Raw genomic sequence first — 17105 nt, forward strand, 5'->3', positions numbered from 1 at the left:
GGTTATCGCATATTTCTCTCTCCTGTTTTCTGAGCTTTTGGGGTTTTTTTTCCCCTTGCTTCCCAGTTCCAAATACTTGCATCTCTCTTGTCTGATGGATTGTGTATGAGTAAAGAAAAAAATTACAATGTCTGGGTTTTACTGTTAAAACAATAACAAAGGCCTGGGTGTGTGGTTTTGTTTGTTTACAATTAGCAGTTATGATTATGTATTATTACACGTATTTTAGAGCCTCTTGGAACTAATTATGTGGACATGACCAGTTCAGTCCCTGGAATAGGGTAAACTGTAATCTCAGAACTCTTCAGCAGAATTGCCTCATTTGATCAGTGGGCATGGCTTAACCCTATATTATTGTAATAATAGGTTCTGGTATAAGACCACTTATGGAATGATGGTTTGTTATAAGATTGTCAGATATGAGCAAAATTGCTCTATTGAGTAAGACATTAAGAGTATGTATAATTGGGAATTTGCTGAAATTTGAGGGGCCAAGTTATTGGCATGTGCTCCACATCTTGTATACCACTTTTCTGGCATCGATCATTATGGTACTTGTGTCAGACCACTTAACCTATTTAGTTACCTCTTTAAACTGTTAATTGCATGATATGCATTTTGTAAAGTTAATCTCTCTGGTTAAATTAGTTTAAAATGCATAAGATTTACAATGAAGTCTCAAATTTAATCTTCCTATCACAGTTGCACAGTATCCTTTTGAAGACCATAACCCCCCACAGCTAGAGCTTATCAAACCTTTTTGTGAAGATCTTGACCAATGGCTGAGTGAAGATGACAATCATGTTGCAGCAATTCATTGTAAAGCTGGAAAGGGACGAACTGGTGTAATGATTTGTGCATATTTGTTGCATCGAGGCAAGTTTTTAAAGGCTCAAGAAGCTCTAGATTTTTATGGGGAAGTAAGGACCAGAGACAAGAAGGTGAGTTATTGTACTCTGCTTTTTTCCACCTTATCACCCATTCCTTGGTACTTTTTCTAATTAAGCTAAATTCAGTTGGGATAGGCTTACAATAGAAGGTATGATTGTGTTTGACTTATTAGTTTAACTTTTGATTTAAAAAAATGACACCATTAGTGTTAAGATTCTGTTGAAAGCAAAATGCTGAAGTTGTCTCTTCCTTGTTTCTCTTATGTTCAAGAAGATTCTGAATGTTTATGCTAGCCATAGGAATATCAGACCTCATCTTCAAAAGTGTGTGTTGCATCATATTACATCAAGTTGGTGGTGGATGGTGCATTTTCCCATTCATCTATACAGGCATCAGCTTCAACCAATTGAAAGACAGGACTATTCTAGTTTGGTTCCTTTAGTGGATGAGCTGTCCAGCTCCTCAATTTTCTTTATTCTTCTGTATTCTTCTAAGGCATTCTGCTACTCCTTTACTTCAGGTGCTTGTTATGGCTGAAATGCTATGAGCCACTGTAATTTATCTGGGTTGCCTTAACTATTCAGCAGAACTTTCTGCTTCCACTTTACTTGGCTTCTGTTCTGTAGGGATGAAACTTTCAGGGTAATAGGCCAAGGCAGAAGCTGCCATCACCATCCCTTTATAGCCTGCCTCATTGAGAGCATCACCTTTTCAATCCCTATACCAGCCTCTCAGTGAGAGGAATCTGTCACTCCCTGATCTGAGAATGGTAAAAGGCTTTCATGGCCTTTAACTCCTTGCTAGTAGACTTAGTGGCAGCCCTGCATAAGACTGTCTGGCAAAGGCAGGTCTTTGTTCACATGCTGTGGCTACAGCTTGCTGATGGTAATCTCTAGTGCCTTAGGACCTCCGAATATTTTTTTCTCACTTCTGCATCCTAGTCAAAATATTTTCCAGCTACATTGGGGTCTGTCTTTCAAATTCAGATCATCAGTCTCCCTCTTCTCTCCCAATTTCGTCTGTAGTGTTACAGCAGTTCATACACCTATTCTGGAAAGGACCGGAGTTGATGTATGTATGTATGTCAGCTCCAGTCCTTTTCAGGGTAGGTATCTTTGAATTGCTCTAATGCTGCACAAAAATTTTATGTATGAGAGAGCGTTGGACTGCATTTAGATTTTATACATTTCTTAGCATCTAGATCTCTACACAGGTTGGCACGTTCAGAGGCTCTTGGTTGTGGAATCATCAGTTGAGCAACTGAAGAGACTGGCTGCTGACTTGTTAGAGGGAGCAAATTAAGGCTATGGCTACACTTGCACTTCAAAGCGCTACCGCGGCAGCGCTTTGAAGCGCTAAGTGTAGTCAAAGCGTCAGCGCTGGGAGAGAGCTCTCCCAACGCTGTCCGTACTCCACCTCCCTGTGGGGAATAAGGTACAGCGCTGGGAGCCGCGCTCCCAGCGCTGGGGCTTTGACCACACTGGCGCTTTGCAGCGCCGCAATTTGCAGCGCTGGAGAGGGTGTGTTTTCACACCCTGCTGCAGCGCTGCAAATTTGCAAGTGTAGCCATGGCCTAAAACTGTCTTATGCAGATAGCCACTTTAGCCAGTCATAAGAGATACGAGACAATTGGTCCATATGTCTCCATATTGATATAGTATTGTACAGAAAGAAAACTAACAATTTCTATAATTACATGTGTTCTGTGCTGAAAACCAGTCTGACAAAATAAATAATGATGAAATGAACTGAGATGAAGAGGCAGCTTGATGCTTAAGCAAGATGATTGTATTTCTTTAGAGTACCCAAGAACAGAGCAATTCTTGAACTTTTGGATGCTTTTAAATCTTCTTTCTACTCTTTGAGGATTATGCCAGAATCATAGAATTGTAGGACTGGAAGGGACCTCGAGAGGTCTTCTAGTCCAGTTCCCTGCACTCATGGCAGGACTAAGTATTATCTAGACCATCCCTGACAGGTGTTTGTCTAACCTGCTCTTAAAAATCTCCAATGAGACAGATTCCACAGTGTCCGCTAGGCAGTTTATTCCAGCACTTAACTACTGACAGTTAGGAAGTTTGTTTTTTCCCTAAATTGCCCTTGTTGCAATTTAAGCCCATTGCTTCTTGTCCTATCCTCAGTGGTTAAGGAGAACAATTTTTCTCTCTCCTCCTTGTAACAACCTTTTCTCTACTTGTAAACTGTTCTTGTGTGCCCCCTCAGTCTTCTCTTCTCCAGACTAAACAAACCCAGTTTTTTCAAATCTACCCTCATAGGTCATGTTTTCTAGACCTTTAATCATTTTTGTTGCTCTTCTCTGGACTTTCTTCAGTTTGTCCATATCTTTCCTGAAGTGTGGCTTGCAGAACGGGACACAATACTCCAGTTGAGGCCTAATCTGCATAGAGTAGAGGGGAAGAATTACTTCTCATGTCTGTCGTACAACACTCCTGCTAATACATCCCAAAATGTTGCTTGCTTTTTTTGCAACAGTGTTACACTGTTGACTCATATTTAGCTTGTGATCCACTATGTCCCCCAGATCCAGTAGTACTCCTTCCTAGGCAGTCATTTCCCATTTTGTATGTGTGAAACTGATTGTTCCCTCCTAAGTGAAGAACTTTGCATTTGTCCTTATTTAATTTCACCCTATTTTCTTCTGACCATTCCTTCAGTTTGTCCAGATCATTTTGACTTTTAATCCTGTCCTCCAAAGCACTTGCAACACCTCCCAGCTTGATATCTGCAAACTCTATAAGTGTACTCTCTATGCCATTATTAAATATTGATGAAGACATTGAACAGTACCAGACACAGAACTGATCCCTGTGGGAACCCCACTTGATATGCCCTTCCAGCTTGTCTGGGAAACCACTGATAACTACACTCTGGGAACTATTTTTCAACCAGTTGTGCACTCATCTTATAGTAGCTCCATCTACGTTGTATTTCCCTAGTTTGTTTATGAGAATTTCATTGAGACAGTATCAAAAGCCTTACTAAAGTCAAGATATACCACATCTACCACTTTTCCTTATCCACAAGGCTTGTTACTCAGTCAAAGACAGCTTATTAGGTTGGTTTAACATGATTTGTTCTTGATTAAATCCATGCTGACTGTTACCTAGAAGACAAGGTGATAAGTATCTGCAAATTGATTGCTCCGTTATCTTTCTGGGTACTGAAGTTAAGCTGACTGGTCTAATTCCCCGGGTTGTCTTTATTCCCCTTTTTATAGATTGGCATTATATTTTCCCTTTTCTAATCCTCTGGAATCTCACCCATCTTCCATGACTTTTTGAAGATAATTGCTACTGGCTCAGATATATCCTCAGTCAGCTCCTTGAGAATTCTAGGATGTATTTCATCAGGTTCTGGTGACTTGAAAACATCTAGCTCATCTAAGTAATTTTTAACTTCTTTCCTTATTTTAGCCTCTGGTCCTACCTCATTTTCAATGGCATTCATTAAGTTAGATGTTCAGTTACTACTAAACGTTTTGGTGAAAACTGAAACAAAAAAGTCATTTAGCACTTTTGCCATTTCCACATGTTTTGTTATTCTCTCTGTCGTCCCCCTTCTCCCCCCCCCCCCATTTGAGTAATAGGCCTTACCCTGTCCTTGGTCTTCCTCTTGCTTCTAATGTATTTGTAGAATGTTTTCTAGTTCCCTTTATGTCTCTAGCTAGTTTAATCTCATTTTGTGCCCTGGCCTTTTTTAATTTTGTTCCTACATACTCGTGTTATTTGTTTATATTCATCCTTTGTAATTTGACCTAGTTTCCACATTTTGTAGAATTCTTAAATTTTGAGTTTCATATAATTGAAGATCTCCTGGTTAAGCCCCAGTGGTTCCATACTTCCTATCTTTCCTATGCAGTGGGATAGTTTGTTCTTGTGCCCTTAATGTCTCTCTGGAAAAACTGCCAACTCTCTCGAACTTTTTTCCCTCTTAGGCTTGCTTCTGAAGGGATCTTACCTACGCACTCCCTGAGATTGTTAAAGTCTGCCTTATTGAAATCCATTTTCTTTATTGTGCTGTTTTCCGTCCTACCATTCCTTGGAATCATGAAATTATGAGTTCATGATTACTTTCACCTAAGCTGCCTTCCACTTTCAAATTCTCAACTAGTTCTTCCCTATTAGTCAAAATCAAATCTGGAACAGCCTCTTCCCTAGTGGCTTTCTTCACCATCTGAATAAAAAATGGTCTCCAATACAGGTCTGATGATCTGTCCCCTGCCTGGTTTCAAACCCCACCCCCAATAGATGTCTAGGTAGTTGACGGTGATGGGGGACATCGTCCTGTGCTTTGGATGATTTTATTAGCTTGTAAAAAGCCTCATCCACCTCTTCTTTCTTGCTAGGAAGTCTGGAATAGACCCCTACCATGACATCACCCTTGTTTTTTACCTCTCTTGTCCTTACCCAGAGACTTTTAACAAGTCTGTCTCCTATTTCCATCTCAGCCTCAGTCCAACTGTATACAATTTTTTATATACTAGGCAACACCACCTCCCTTTTTTCCCTTCCTGTCCTTCCTGATCTATCTGTGCCCTTCTATACCAATATTCCAGTCATATGTATTATCCCACCAAGTCTTTGATGCCAGCTGTCATAGTATTTATTAACTAGCATTTCTAGTTCTTCGTCTTTGTCTCCTTGTCCCTGTAGGTGCTCCACTCCAGGCGTTGGTGCGCCCCTGTGCCTTCGCTCGGAGAGTTTTACAGCAGTATTTGCATGGGCCACACGTTCACGGTGCTTGCCTCACCCGCCAAATGCGCCTCAATAACGTGCGCTTGGCCCAAGCTCCTCAGTTCCTTCTCTACGGTCCGTGGTCTGAGACAGAGCTCAGCAGCCTTGCTCACTTATTTCTCGCTTTAGATAGCTGAACTGTATAAACTAGTTTTTTTAGTCAGATAAGTTTCATTTCCCCCTTTTTAAAAAAAAAAAATCCTTCACAGGTTTTTTTCTGTCCATTAGACAGTTTTATACTATTCCTGGCTTGCCATGTTTTAAGAGATGCACTACGTACAGAGATGCCATCCTTATCTCTGATGGCCATTCTCAATGTGTTCACTGTTTGGGGGAGTTCCATGTCCCCAAAAATGTACCCACTGCAGTAAACTGAGGGCTAGGGCACAGAAAGGCAGAGACCTGGGACTCAAGTTAATTTTAATGGAGAAGTCCCTCAGACCTGCCTCTGACCCAGGTCAGGAGTCCTATTTGAGATAGAGCCCTCCTAAGTCCATTAAGGACAAGAAAACAAAAAACAGCCAGCTTCATCACCTCACAGAGACCAGCTGTCATCCAAACAGTCTCCAACCAGGTCTGTTTTGTTGATGCCGACCGCTCCGCGGCTCAGCACATACAACGCTCCGGGCACCTCTGGCACCATCCGTACTCCAGCTGCTGTTGGCACCACTCCAGTGCCTCTTCTAGTACGGCACCGCGCAGTACCTCAAAGGATTCTATGCCTTCTCAGCTGAGCCTGCCTGTGCCACACACAAGTACAGTTGCTGTCCCAGTACCAACAAATCTCCCACCTATAACTCCGAATAAAGCACTGCACCAGTCAGCACCGGCTGACGTTACGGCGCCACCATCACACCCAGCGCTATATATTCTGGCTCCTTCTACCTTGGCACCACAATTTATTCATTCCAGCGATTTGCTAGTCTCGCCAACTCCAGATTCCCCATTATTTGGTACCAGTCTCTTACCAGGACCGTTGGCACGGCACTGACAGCTATCCCCTATTCCCTCTCACTTTTCTAGTGATGAGGACGACAAAATGGAGGGAGTTTATTCCCCATACCATTCCTCCCCTCGTCACATTCCTACTAACATGGGACCATGGAGACCAAGGCCCTCATATTCCAGGGACTACCCTGGTATGAACACCTATGAATGGAACCACTCATGCCCTTCCCCAGATAATAGGCATTATTAGAACCCATGGAGGTCCTACAGCAGGCACCACAGTAGCCCAGTACAGCCCATGCAGAGGCGACATTAGATCTCCTCCTGTACCTGTTCACGCTTCTGTAACGGACAGACAGGAGCAACCTGCAACAGTGCACGCAAACAAGGAGGCACCTGAAGCCTCCTCAAATAATAATAATTCATCCACCTCACCAGAAGAGACTATAATGTCCCCACCCCCAGCAAAAGCAGATGATTTTACTCATTTTCAGGACCTCTTCAAAAGAGTGGCGAATGAGCTCAAGATCACTCTGGTGGAGGTGTCGGGCACTCAGCATGAGCTGACTGACATATTACAGCCTTTGTCCTCCTCCAAGATCGCCCTACCTATTAATGGAGTCATTATGGTCTCTGCCAAGAATATCTGGCAAACCCCAGCCACCATACCCCCTACCTGCAAAAGGGCACACCGGAAATACTATGTATTCTCCAGCGGCTCAGAATTCCTTTTCACACACCCAGCACCAAATTCACTGGTAGTAGAAAAGCAGCCAACCAAAAAAACCAAACAGCAGCATTTCCAGTCCAATCCCTCTGACAAGGACAGAAAAAGAATGGACCTACTTGGCCGCAAAGTTTATGCATCATCCATGCTACAATTTAGAGTGGCAAACTACGCAGCCCTATTGGCCAGATATGATCACAGAAATTACGGGAAACTCATGGACTTTATTAATGACATCCCAGAGGACAAGAGACAACAATTCAAAGCACTTAGTCTCTGAAGGGCAGATTATTTCCTATGTGGCATTGCAGGCTGCCCTCAATGCTGCGGACACCACTTCCAGATCCACTGTGATGGCTGTAGTGATGCGCTGGGCTTCATGGTTTAGCTCTTCTTCTTCTTTTCCATGCGAGATACAAAACACCATGGAGGATTTCCCCTTCGATGGCGAGAAGTTACGTTGCAGCAAAACCCAACCCTTCTGCACACCATGAAGGATTCCAGAGACGCGTTTGGACCCCTAGGTATTCATACACCAGCAACTAGAAGACAATACAGGTATCAGCCTTTCCAATGCCCATGAGTGGGAAATTCAAAGCAAAAATTCAAAATGGTTATCCTCACAACCATAATTCCAGCGCTGGAGCACGGAGATTGGTTTTCAGCCCCCAACCTGTAGGATGCGAATTTTCATGTAACTATACACCCCGCCTGCAGGCATTTTCTCAGATTTGTTATGTGCTCAAATCACTACCAATACCAAGTTCTGCCCTTTGGCCTCTCAACAGCACCTTGCATCTTTTCCAAGATTCTCACGGTGGCAAGGGTGAACCTACGGAAAGGAGGAGTCATAATTTTTCCTTACCTGGATGATTGCCTGCTCAAGGGCACAGACTCTTGGGGAGGCCATTCAAGCCATGCAGATGACCATCGACTGCTTCCAGGGTCTGGACCTACAAATAAACAAAAATGAATCCACATTAACTTCTACTCAGTGACCTAGAATTCGTAGGCACTCACCTTGATTCCATCTCTCCCATCCAACAGATTCACACCATAAAGAATCTTATCTCCAAGTTGCAAAACAGCCTGCAGGTCACTGTCCGGGACTGTCTGCAACTTCTCGGCCATCTGGCCTCTTGCATTTTTGTGGTCAAGAATGCATGCCTCTACATGTGGTGCCTGCAGGGTTGGATGACCACTGTCTACAGACCACGAATGTGCACGGCCTAAACAGACGTCTGTTCATACCTGCCACAGTCAAGGACTCCACTCACATGGTGGACTCTTCCACACCACTTCTGCTCCAGAGTCCCATTTGTGCAGGAGTCCCCCTCTGTTATAATTACCACGGATGCTTCTTTCAGAGGCTGGGGAGCACACATGGCACACACCACACCACTCAGGGACTCTGGTCACCTGCAGAAGCCTCACTACGCATAAATCTTTTAGAGCTTCGAGTGGCCCACAATGCCTGCCTCCAATTTCTCCCAGACAGCTAGAACCAACACATCAGGATCATGACCAACAACGTTGCTTGCATGTTTTATATAAAACGGACAAGGAGGAGCTCGATCTCACTCGCTCTGCCCAGAGGCTATGAAACTTTGGAATTGGTGCCTCCATCACGATAGCCAAATTTCAGCCTCCTACCTACCTGGTTCACTAAACACCACTGCGGACGAGATTAGCAGATCATTTCCCCTAGATCACAAATGGGAGATAAATGATACCATCCTACACAATGTATTCAAAATATGGGGCTGTCTGTGACTGGATCTTTTTGCAATCGTAACCAACAAAAAATGCCCTGAATTCTGTTCCAGAGCCGGCCTAGGAAAGCATTTGATGGGAGACGCATTCATCATAAAATGGAGCGACAATTTCTTATATGTATTTCCCCCGATACCACTTCTTCACAGGGTATTACAAAAAAATATGAGCAGAGAGGGCCAGGGTAATACTAATAGCCCCTACGTGGCCCAGACAGGCATGGTACCTATTTTTAACGAGGATGTCAGTTTGCCTGCTGATTCCACTCTCTCAACACCCCCCCCCCCCCCGAACCTGTTATCACAACATGGGTCAACTACACCACCCCAACGTAATGATGCTGCACCTGAAAGCTTGGCTCCCCAGTGATTCTCTAATGAGAAACTAGGCTGCTCTGAATAGGTACAAAGAGTACTATTATATAGCAGAACACAATCCACGCGTATCACCTATTTCCAAGCAAATGCTCCTGCTTCCATCCGTCTTTCACTAATACTAGACAGTTTAATTTCTAAAAGATAATCTGGGGTCTCCTTTAGCTCCATAAAGGTACTCTTAGCAGCAATTACAGCATTTCACAGTAAGACCGGAGACACTTTCATCTTTGCCCACCTCATCAAAAAGCAGTTCCTCAAGGGCTTCCAGACCCTATACCTGGACGTTAGATCACCCACTCAACCCTGGGACCTACACTTGGTCCTCACATGCTTGATGCACTATCCATTTGAGCCACTTGAAACATGCTCTCTCCTACAGCTATCCATGAAAACTGCATTTTTAGTTGCCATTACATCTGCCAGATGTGTAGGAGAACTTGGATACTGCTTTTCAGTCACCTGGAGTGGAGCAGCCACAGGGACATCTCTCGAAGAAGAAGAAGAAGAAGAAGAAGAAGGAGAGTACGTTCTTTGAGATGTCCCTGTGGGTGCTCTACTACTGATCCTCCTCCCCTCTACTTCAGCGTTTGGAGTGGTCTCCACTGTAGAGAAGGAACTGAGGAGCCCGGGCTCCACGTTTTATTAAAGCAGGCACCGCGCGAGTACTGCTGTAAAAAATATCCAAGCGAAGGCACAGGGGCGCACCAACACCTGGAGAGGAGCCCCCCACAGGGACGCTCATCTCAAAGAACGTGAGTTACTGCACAGGTGAGTAACCACCTCTTCTACTGCTTATTTCCCATACTTCTCACATTAGTGTATAGACACCTAAGGTACTGATTGGATTTCCCCCCATGTTTTCTCTTGTCTCTTCCTTATCTCTTCTATAACTGCCCATGCTCCCCCCCAGATTCTGACCCTTCTCGCATGTCTCCATAATGACAATGACCAAATCTAGTCCTTTCTCAGCAAACCCCAACATCAGTTACTGTGATTCCAGCTTAGATTTTACTCCATAAATATAAAGAAGATTAACAAATCAATGAATACTAGATTCTCTCTCCTCCCCCCCGCCACACACATTGGTCTTACTTCACAAATAGACAAACAATAATTTAACCATAGGCATTTGGAGAGCAGAATTAATGGGTATAATATAAGTCTTTCTGAATGGGAAGATGAGAATGACTTGTATTCTGAAATGATACTTCAGAATGGTCACAATTGAATGAGATCAGATATCTAAACAGAATATTGACTGTTCCAGCAAAAATTGGCAAAGGTAACTAATAAAACCTACTGAAGAGTCACATTTTTCATATTGTTTGCAGATGATCTGTCAGATATCTATTCTACAAATATTTGTTAATCTCCATTAATAGTCAAATGGGTAGATGCTGAATGTAGTAGCTGTCATTTGTACAGTAGGAAGGTGATATCTACATATTATAGGAACAAGCTATGGTTCCGTGTTTTCTTTTGAAGGAGAGTAATGATGAAATCCCTATGGAAGTTCTAGTTAGAAAAAAGAAACACTTGCTAGATAATTTGTATGGATTACAATGGTATTTTGTTCTGATGTGTTAACTAAATATTCTTGTTACCTCAGACTGCCTGTATTATCTTGAGTCAGTCCTTAAGATCCCTGTATCTGTTTCCTGCCCTCTGGATTTTTTTTTTAAGAGGTGGGGGGTGGAGATAATATTTATCCACATCAAGGATGTTTTTTAAGGTAAATAGTGAGGTCCTCAGATATGTGATTTGAGCCATAAGTACTTATAGATGTTCTTATGAAAACCCTATATCTTTAAATAGGGCTCTGACCCTTTGTTTAAAGTCTCATTATAAATTCCTAAGTACACCTCTACTCTGATATAACGCAACCTGATATAACATGAATTCAAATATAATGCGGTAAAGCAGCGCTCCGGGGTGGTGGGGCTGCGCGCTCCGGCGGATCAAAGCAAGTTCAATATAATGCGGTTTCACCTATAACGCGGTAAGATTTTTTTGGCTCCCAAGGACAGCGTTATATTGGGGTAGAGGTGTATCATGTTGACGATGATACAGTCTGTTCTCTAAGATCTACTGTCTCCCCTCTACTTGGCCCTGATTATTTGGTTGAAGGATAATATGCACGAAGTAATTAACTTTAGAAATACTGTTTATAGACAAGTATCATTTTAAAATGTAGTTTCCAAGAGCTTTTGTATTCCCCTATATGTCCATTGTATATCTTAATGCTGTATTTCAAGTGCTGTTTGAAGATTTATAGTTCCTGATAAATTAAAATCCTAATTGACTTACTGAGTTGGAAGTAGAATATGGCTCAAAAGAACAAACTCTGGCCCAAGACAACCAACTGCCTTTTTCTTTTGGGGCAAAAACCAAAAAATGGCTTTGATTCTAAATTCTCTGCCCAAAGCAACCCACAATGTGCATATAGCCTGCTTAGTGGTTCAAATCCCAGGGGACAGTAACTAGGGAGAGTTTTGAAGTTAACAAGCAAGGCAAATTAATTCTCTCAAGGGTCTTGTGGCACTTAGACAATGTAGACAGGAAGTATGAATCCAATTGCAAGAGGAAGTATTACTAATTGAAGAGTACAGCCACCAGTAATTTTATTGCTCACTTTTCCAGTATGTCCATATGGAAGAAGTTTCCCAAAGGCCTTTGCAGCACCAGATGAGTAAGAGAAGCTGAGGCTACTCTTGAATTTCCTACACAAAGGAACCATATCTGTCCTACTCTTGACCAAAATAATGGGAGGACAGGGCAGGTGCTGCTTCTGGCAGGAGCCATTTCAGATTCTGTCAGTTATCTGGAGCAGAACTTGCTTATTAGATACACCCACTAAAGAAAACTTGATGCCAGAAATACAGGCCGTCAGCCCCTTTCGGCCTTGAAGTCAAAGTTTAACTTCCCCCAAAAAATATGGACAGACCAAAGATTAGAAGTGAGTGTTTGAAGTAGTGGATAGAAGGTAGCACATTAGTTCTGTTCCCCTGTGTCAGGGTTCTCTCCCCACTCTGAACTCTGGGGTACAGATGTGGGGACCTACATGAAAGACCCCTTGAGTAATAGTCTCAGGTTGCAGTGGGGGATATTTAGGTTGGATATTAGGAAAAACTTTTTCACTAGGAGGGTGGTGAAGCACTGGAATGAGTTACCTAGGGAGGTGGTGGAATTTCCTTAGAGGTTTTTAAGGTCAGGCTTGACAAAGCCCTGCCTGGGATGATTTAGTTGGGAATTGGTCCTGCTTTGAGCAGGGGGTTGGACTAGATGACCTCCTGAGGTCTCTTCCAACCCTGATATTCGATGATAAACTTATTTCTACCATCTTGGGTTAAAACTTCCCCAAGACACACATCTTTTCCTTGTCCTTGGACGGTTTTGCTGCCACCACCAGGTGATCTAGACAAAAATTCAGGAACCGGACCACTTGGAGTCTCTATTTCCCCAAAAGATTCCCCCTTTCCTCGGGAGGCTTGAGAATAATATACCAACCAGTAGGTACCAAACCCTTTGGTTTTTTGGACACTAAAAATCAATCAGGTTCTTAAAAGAAGTTGTTTATTATAAAGAAAATATTAAAAGAATCACATCACAGTTACAAAAAAAACCAGGAATAAAACTACCTCTTAACATAGGGAAAATTCACAAGCTAAAACAAAAGATGATCTAGCGCGTTTCCTTTCTTTACTTACAATTTTTGTAATCTTAGATGCTCATTTCAGGTATGTTTTTAGGAGATGTTTTTTCCTGCCCGGTCTCTCTCTCTCTCTCCCTGTCCAAAGAGGGAACAAAGAGTATCCCTCAGCCACCTCCAGATTTGAAAGTATCTTCTTTCCTCATTGGCCCGTTTGGTCAGGTGCCAACTAGGTTATTTGAGCTTCTTATCCCTTTCAGGTAAAGATTCAGTACAGCTACCTAGGAGGAATTTTATGTTACTCTTAGCTGTATGTTTATGACACCCTGGAAAAGGGGTTTATCGTGTATCCTCTACTCTTGGACCTAGGATACCAGAATATAATGCTTTCTAAAATTCAGCATAAAAATGTATTCATACAAACAATACTTTTCAGAATCAATAATTATTTTAGGAGATCTACTTCCTCCTTATTGTAATTACAAAGAGATCTGGAATGCTTCAACCAGTGGTTGATCTGGGAATGCCTGGCTTTATTGCACATGGCGATTTTAAGATGGACATTAAAGCATCATTGTGACAGTGAAGACAGGGAACTTTCCTGCATGTTCCCTTAAAGAGGCACTGGCATTCACATCTAGTGCCTTCTCAGAGGTGGTTCTGATAGTAGCTATGGCACTACTAGTAGGTGCAGGCTTGGTCCCAGATGGAAGCAACCATGATAGTGTTATAGTTTGGGATGTTTAATTCAAGGGCCCTTTTTAACATCTGTCCACATCTTGATGTTCCTGTCTTTGGCGGAACTGCTCTTTGAGCCAGTGGAATTGGTGTCACGATTGTTAAACATAGTTCTGTCTGAAAAGATCAATGGGTATGAATTATATTCTGAAATGGTGTCTCAGAATGGCTATAATTGGATATCTGACTTTGTTCAAACCGTGTCCATCGTGTCATATCTGACTGATTTATGTCTGACCCAAGAGGCTGATTTAACATATTTTACTCAATCTTTGGGTGATACCCTGTGTTAAATCTGGCAATGCTTGTAGCTTTTGATGTTGGTAGTGCTACCCCAGTGGAGAATTTACTAGAGCAGTGGCTCTCAAACTTTTTTTTTACTGGTGACCCCTTTCACAGAGGAAGCATCTGAGTGCGACCCCCCCCTTATAAATTAAAAACACTTTTTAATATATTTAGCACCATTATAAAAGCTGGAGCAAAGCGGGGTTTGGGGTGGAGGTTGACAGCTTGCGACCCCGCCATAACCTCACAACCCCTTGAGGGGTCCCAAACCCCCCTGTACTAGAGGGACAGTGATGGAAAAAACTTGCGGGTTCTGCTTTTCATGACATACTGTCCATTTTATGGTGCAAAAGTAAAGGGGTAAGGAGCATCAGCACATTTAGAGTCTGCTCAGGAGCACCATGCTCCATATCAATGTTTTGCAACGTTGGATCTTTGCGTTCAAATCTGTTTATTTTGTCTTCTGGTACTGGTGTAGAAAGACCTTATCAGTGAATTCAAAACTCCGACACACGTTTCAGTAGATCTACTTCTGTGGGCATACACTTGCCTAGCATCCATACAATAAACTAGTCTACTGAGAAAACACCAGCTTCTCTAAGGTGGAAAAAATATAAATTTTTTAAATCAAATTTTAAAATTTAAATTGGATTTTTTTATTTAAATCCTGGTTTATTTTTAAAACTAACCTATTTATAATTAAATTTGAAATGACAACCTATGTTAAGGCCTGAATTTTTTGTAATTTGTTAATCATTTGAATTAATTAAAAATTATTCTGTACATATTTGCTGCCAACCTTTAAAGAAAGTCAGACCACTGCACTGGTGGAAGTCACTACCTAAGCACCTGGTACCAGGGATTGTTGAAGTGCTAAACCAGCTTTTTGACATCAGTAGCCTCATCTGCAGGTGCAAAGCGAATATTTTCTTTTTCAGTTTATTCAACTAGTTCAGCTCACTGACTAGTTCAATAAAAGTTGAGAAACCATTTGGGAGTTGAAAAGGCAGGAAAGCTTGTTTTCTTCTTCTTCCAGTCTCTGAATAAAAACCAGGCATGAGAGAAGATATACTAGTTCTAAATTTTTTTAAGGGCACAGTGACCAGAAACAGTTCAATTCATTCACTACAGATTCTTTTGTTTAATAATTGTTAGTTTTAAATGCAAAACACATTTTTATAAACATTTTTCTAATGTATCCATCACATGAAGGTAGTTTCATTTAATTAATAATAAATGCACTTTTTGTACACTTTTAATTGAATTTTAATTTCTATCCAAATCGAGCTTAACAAAAAACACAAAAAATAGTAAATAAAAAATGCTTCATTTACCGTTTTCAATAGTAAATAAAAAATGCTTCATTTACCGTTTTCTAACCAAATAAAGTAAAAATTAAGGATCTGAATAAATTGGGGTTAATTGCTTAACTGTATAGTTATAGCATGTCCTCTTGGTTAGCAAACAGAAGCACTATATTTAGTGCAAAGGCTCTATTTAGTTGCAAATCAATGTGTTATAATGGTTATCAGGCTTTCTTTAGGAAAATAACTCAAATACAAATGCAAAACAAAATCAAAATCTGTTTAAATCAAGGTTTCCCTATTTGCTAATTGAAATCATGATTAAAATTAATCCACCCTAATAGATTTCTTCCCCCCCTTTTTTTATCATAACTCGTTCTTCAATAAGGATAAGCAGACATTCCACGGACTTGATTAAAACTCTCAAGTATTATTTTTTTTATAAAACTATACCACTTAAGCAAATCTCTGCTTTTTTTCCCTTCTGCTTTGCCTCAGGAAGGCAAAAAAATTGATACACCACTTTAGTTTAGTGTACCTATCAGTGTGCTAGGACTTGAGGCATAAAGACCCTGTCCTTTGAGAATAAGAGCCTTGTTGATTTGAGGCATAATTGCTGTCTGGGCTGAAAGAAAATTGGTCTTTGTTTCCAAGATGTGCCAAGCTGCTACTTGGCAAGATTGGTGGTTCACCATCTACAGTAACTCCTCGCTTAGTTGTCCTGGTTAACGTTGTTATGTTGCTGATCAATTAGGGAACATGCTCATTTAAAGTTGTGCAATTCTCCCTTCTAATGTTATTTGGCAGCCGCCTGCTTTGTCCACTGCTAGCAGGAAGAACAGCCTGTTGCAGCTAGCTGGTGGGGGCTTGGAACCAGGGCGGAACCCCCATCAGCTCCCTGCTCCCCTAAGTTCCCTGTGCTGCAGCTGCCCAGCAGGCTATTAATTGTTGGCAGTTCAGCTGTCCCTCCCACCACTGCCATGTGCTGCTTCTGCCTCCTGCCTTCTCCCTTGGAGCTGCTGTCAGAGACTCCTGCTTGCTGTGCGGGAGGGAGGGGGCTGATGTTAGGGTATCCCCCTGCTTCTGCACCCTGCTTACTCCTTCTCCTTATAGAGCAGAGGGGGACAGGGAGGGAGAGAGACAGAGAGCCTGGGGCAGCAGCTGCTGTCTCAACTTCCTGATCCACTTAAAAAGACAATACACTTAAGAGTAGGTCAGCTTACTTAAAGGTGCAGTGTGCATCTCTCTTTCCCCCCCACACAAGGTGTGTGTCTGTCTCTGTCTGCTATGCTGTCTCCCCTCCTTCCTGTTTGTGCTGCCTTGATGAGAGGCTACATTAACAACAATGTATTAACCCTTGAGGGCTCAGCCCAGTGCTAGTTGATCATTTAGCAGTAACTGCATTCCCTGAGAAATATCCCTCCCTCTTCCACCCTCTAACTTCACCACCTCAACCAAGGTTCACAATCATCATAGCTGTGAACAGTATTAAATTGTTTGTTTAAAACGTATACTGTGTGTATATCTATATAATATATAGTTTTTTGTCTGGTGAAAAAAAATTCCTTGGAACCTAAGCCCCCTTAATTACATTAATTCTTATGGGGAAATTGGATTTGATTAACATCGTTTTGCTTAAAGTTGCATTTTTCAGGAACA

At 41.9% G+C, this 17105-nt stretch overlaps 1 protein-coding gene across 1 annotated transcript in view; it reads left to right on the forward strand.

Annotated features, from left to right (window-relative positions):
* PTEN (phosphatase and tensin homolog) overlaps window positions 1–17105 on the forward strand; it is a 70577-nt gene that overhangs the window by 28965 nt on the left and 24507 nt on the right. Inside the window, exon 4 of the mRNA XM_045023799.1 lies at window positions 703–941. Coding sequence (XP_044879734.1) covers window positions 849–941 — 93 coding nt within the window. The 5' untranslated portion in view covers window positions 703–848. The remainder of the gene's footprint in view (window positions 1–702; window positions 942–17105) is intronic.

The sequence above is a fragment of the Mauremys mutica genome, chromosome 7 (genome assembly GCF_020497125.1).
Source record: "Mauremys mutica isolate MM-2020 ecotype Southern chromosome 7, ASM2049712v1, whole genome shotgun sequence".
NCBI lineage: Eukaryota > Metazoa > Chordata > Testudines > Geoemydidae > Mauremys > Mauremys mutica.